Source organism: Meleagris gallopavo, chromosome 17 (genome assembly GCF_000146605.3).
Source record: "Meleagris gallopavo isolate NT-WF06-2002-E0010 breed Aviagen turkey brand Nicholas breeding stock chromosome 17, Turkey_5.1, whole genome shotgun sequence".
NCBI classification, from domain to species: Eukaryota; Metazoa; Chordata; class Aves; order Galliformes; family Phasianidae; genus Meleagris; species Meleagris gallopavo.
In genome coordinates, this window is record NC_015027.2 from 11420034 (window position 1) to 11423906 (window position 3873).

Consider the following 3873-nt stretch of genomic DNA (forward strand, 5'->3'; position numbering starts at 1 on the left):
AAAAAAAAGTTTTCCAGCTGCATTTTCCTTTCCTGGTAAAGTGCTGTTTTGTGTGCCAAAGCAGCCTGATTTTTCACAGTGATTGTCTTACAGTGCAGTTCTGTTAAAATAAAACTTTGGAATTTCCTTCAGGTTGGTGACCAGCAAATAAGAAAGTTGTTGGAAGGAGGTGGGGGTGCGGGGATGTGTGGTTGTAGCATCTTGCCAAACCTGCCTTGCCTTCTTGTCTAATCAGCCTCAAAAGTAATTTCTGTCTCTGTGATTTAACCTTTCCTAAGGAGGGAGATAACGAAGATCTATCACCTTCTAGTATTTGGAATGTTGTCTGTCAGCTGTGAAAACGTCCTGTTTCAATTAGGTCCAATTAAATACTGCATTTCATGAGCATTCAGCTGCTCTGAATTTTTTTTCACAATTCCTCTTACTGAGCACAAGGTTTTGGGGAGTTGGTCTCAACAAATGAGCCCTAAATTTGATTGAGCCAGCCACAACACTTGGGGTGTAACTACAAAACTGCCCACCAGTGCAGCCTTGCAAATAGTGATTATCCTGTTTATCTGAGAATATTTATCTCTAGCACTCTAGCTTAAGCCTTATCAGACCTAATTAGGGAATTATTTGGTACCGAGTGCACAAGAGATCCAAATCAAAACAAATAGCTCTAGATAGCTTTTGTTACCATAGTAATTTTTTTCCTTTCTGTAGCTGAAAATGAATGCAGATTTGTGTTATCTTACTCCTTTCATCATTCTGTTCAATTTTAAATCTTCAGAAAATGACTTTGAACGTTAACTTCATGAGAAGTGGTATGAGATGCAAAAATCTGGACTGATGTTTTGTGCTTCCAGTGGTAAATGGCTAAAAAGCTCACCTGTGTGGTCTTCTGATTTTTTTTTTTAAACCAAGATATTTTATTGAAGGACATTTACGAACCTCTTCACAACAGTGTTTTCCAGGTGACAAAGGGTCATCATGTATTCTGTGATCAAACTTAATATTGGTTAAATAAGATGTCACCTGCTAGACTTGTTTATTCTAGTAAAGCAGATTTGCTAGTGACACCTATGCATCTTAAAGGATTAAATGCAACAGTCTTTGTTTGCCCAGGCAGCTGATAGGTGGGTTCTGTCTCTAATAGGTTGCCAGAGACCAGAGGAAGACAGCAATTGGTAGGAGGATTTCTGAAAACAGCTTCTCTTCAGAGGACCTTGATGTTGGCCAAGGAGAGAAGAGTCACAGTGCATCAGGTCAGTAATCCCCCTGTTTGTTTCTTTGTTTTCCCCAGTTTATATAATAGGGAAATACTATATACAACGCAATGGAATTAAATTTTGCCTTTCATAAGTAGAAAGAAGTGTAACTATCTCCCATCTGCAAAGTCTATGCAAACATCACATTTAAGTAACTCAATCTTGCTGAGAATGTTAAAGCATTGCCCCCATAAGCAAAGAAACTGAGGTACAGGAGATAATTAGTGTTAATCAATAAAAGCAGTCATTCCCATGACTACTTTTAATAGTCAATCTAATTTAGAAAATAAGTAGTGACTTGATGATGGGTCTTCCTTGTTTTAATTCTTGTCCCTGCGCCGTATCCCGATGCTTCCAAGGATGAGTGAGGCTAAACTGAAATTTATAACATGTTTGTCGTTGAAATCCTCATTTTTAACACGTCACGTGGTAAATATTTTCATGGAGAAAGTGGAATTGGCAAGCAAAACTCTTCCTTGTGTTCTATGTCTTCTTTAGAAGACGAACAACTGTGCCTCTACATCAGTGATGTGAATTTCCACTTAGCTGCTGTAACAGCTGCTATCATTTGACAATAACAGTCACCAGTGTTCATACTGTTTGCTTCTGAGACCGCTGGCTGAAATCTCTGTCAGGTGAACGTGCTGCTTCTGAAACTAGCTGGGTAGATTACGGGGCTTAGAGCCTGCGACTGAAGGATTTGACACACTGGTAAAGGGATGGGGTTTGTAATTTTCATGTGTGCTGTTGGTGTTCATGTAATTACTTCTTACTCATGTAATTCTTTTCATCTTGTAGATGGAAGTCCAGCGCTCAGCCCAGATAAGGTAGAGACCAAGAAAAGCCTAGAGATGCCTCGGTTAACAGAAACTTCAATAAAGGATAGGCTGGCAAAGTATCAGGCAGCTGTGTCCAAGCAGGGCAGTTCCTCAGGCCTCGTTACCACGGTAAGTTTGTTTGCCTTGAGTAGAAGTGAAGTTGAGCCCCAAACTGAGGCTGGAAAGATGATGTTACAAAAACCATCTTGTTTTGAAGAGACCTTTGTGCTCGTAGGACTCATTTCTAACGAAGAATTGACTGTACTGCAGGGAGTAACAAGTATTTGCATCTTGCTGGAATGATCTTGAAAGTTTTCCAGGAAATTAATTGCTGGTGTCCTGATTGCAGTCCTTCTGAAACTTAACTGACGTTCTTTTTCTTTCTGCCTGTCTGGAGCTCTCTGCATGCTAGAAATAAACAAAAACCTCACTTCTATAACGTACACTAGCTTTAAGCTAAGGGAAATAGTCTCCACCTAACTGAAATGATTTCTCAATTTTGTCTGTGGTGTAGATTTGATTCTGCAGCTCTTGGCAGGAAAATCTAGTAACCTTCAAGGCATGAGTGGAAAAAGGCACTGCAGCCAGTGCAGCAAACGTTGTTATCTGCAAATTGCTGATCTGAGTCCTGTTTCTTACTTCTATTCAGTTTGCCAGACTATTTCTTCCAGTCTGTGGCTCAGAGTAGCAGCCGATTCAATAAGGTGTGTCCTAATGGCAAGAGATTTACCATAGATTTTCTTTTCTCTTGAGGCTGTCGTTTGCAATTCCCTAGTGCTATCAGTTTGAGTGTCAGTGCAGCCTCAAGCTCTTAGGAAGTCCCATTTAGCAGAATTTCTTTTGGTTTTGGCCTGGCACGTCAATAAGGGCAGCAGGTAAGGTGCTGATGAGGTTAATGTTTGCAATGCTTAGAATAGAATCTGTAAGTCTCGGTTATTTTCCTTCTTTGCTGCCAAAGGAACTAAGTGTCTTTTGATATGGCAGTGTGGTATTTGTATTTCCCATCTCCGAAACCGTGTCACATCTATGCTGCAAAAGAGAGACATAATCTCTCCTAGGATCAGCTATTTTGTGGGCATTGTTGTATAATTAGGTCTGGATTAAAACTGGTGGATGTTTTTGCAGTGGGTTAGAGGAATGGTGAGAAGCAATTCTTTTAATAGCATCACAGGTGACAGAAAAGGTAGGGAGAGATGGAGAACAGCATAGTCAGAGACCTGCACTTAATTACATACTTGTTAGATTTGTTTGGCTTTCAGAATCCAGCTGCTAGTGCTGGCATTTGGTTGTTTGTCTTCCATGTTACAAAGAAGATGCCTTGTGAATGGTATGAGTCTTTCCCCAATTATCTCGAATCCTGTGGCAATGAGACACGAGGTTTTGCTGGATTATTATTAAGTGTGAAAGCTTCTTTTGTGTACATCTTAAGACAGTTTGTAAAGAACAGAAATCTTGGTAAATGACAGTTGTTTTTTATCCCCTTTTTTTACTAGTATAGAAACAAGTAGGTTTTGCTTTTATGTTGTATTTATCAATTAATCAGTGCTCTATATGGTGCTTATCTTGGAAAGTTAACATGTCTGGAAAGTGAAGATGTGGAGTGAGCAGGACAAAAATGGAAGAGTTGATCTTAAAGGAAATCTGCAGTCAGAGAAAAGGGCTGTCGTTATCTTCACAGAATAAAATTCTACAGCCCATCTCTTTTCCTCGTTAAAATCCATCACTTTGCAAATGTGTATTGATTTTTTTTTAAGCTCTTTCACGTAGTTATTGCTGTATGTGCTAGGAAAACAGCTTACAAAAAA

General features: G+C 39.4%; 1 protein-coding gene across 2 annotated transcripts in view; it reads left to right on the forward strand.

Annotated features, from left to right (window-relative positions):
- Window positions 1-3873, forward strand: part of LIMA1 (LIM domain and actin binding 1) — a 19707-nt gene that overhangs the window by 8300 nt on the left and 7534 nt on the right. For both annotated transcript variants that reach the window (XM_031556036.1, XM_031556037.1), the window contains exons 4-5: window positions 1139-1247; window positions 2049-2197. In XM_031556036.1, coding sequence (XP_031411896.1) covers window positions 1139-1247; window positions 2049-2197 — 258 coding nt within the window. The remainder of the gene's footprint in view (window positions 1-1138; window positions 1248-2048; window positions 2198-3873) is intronic.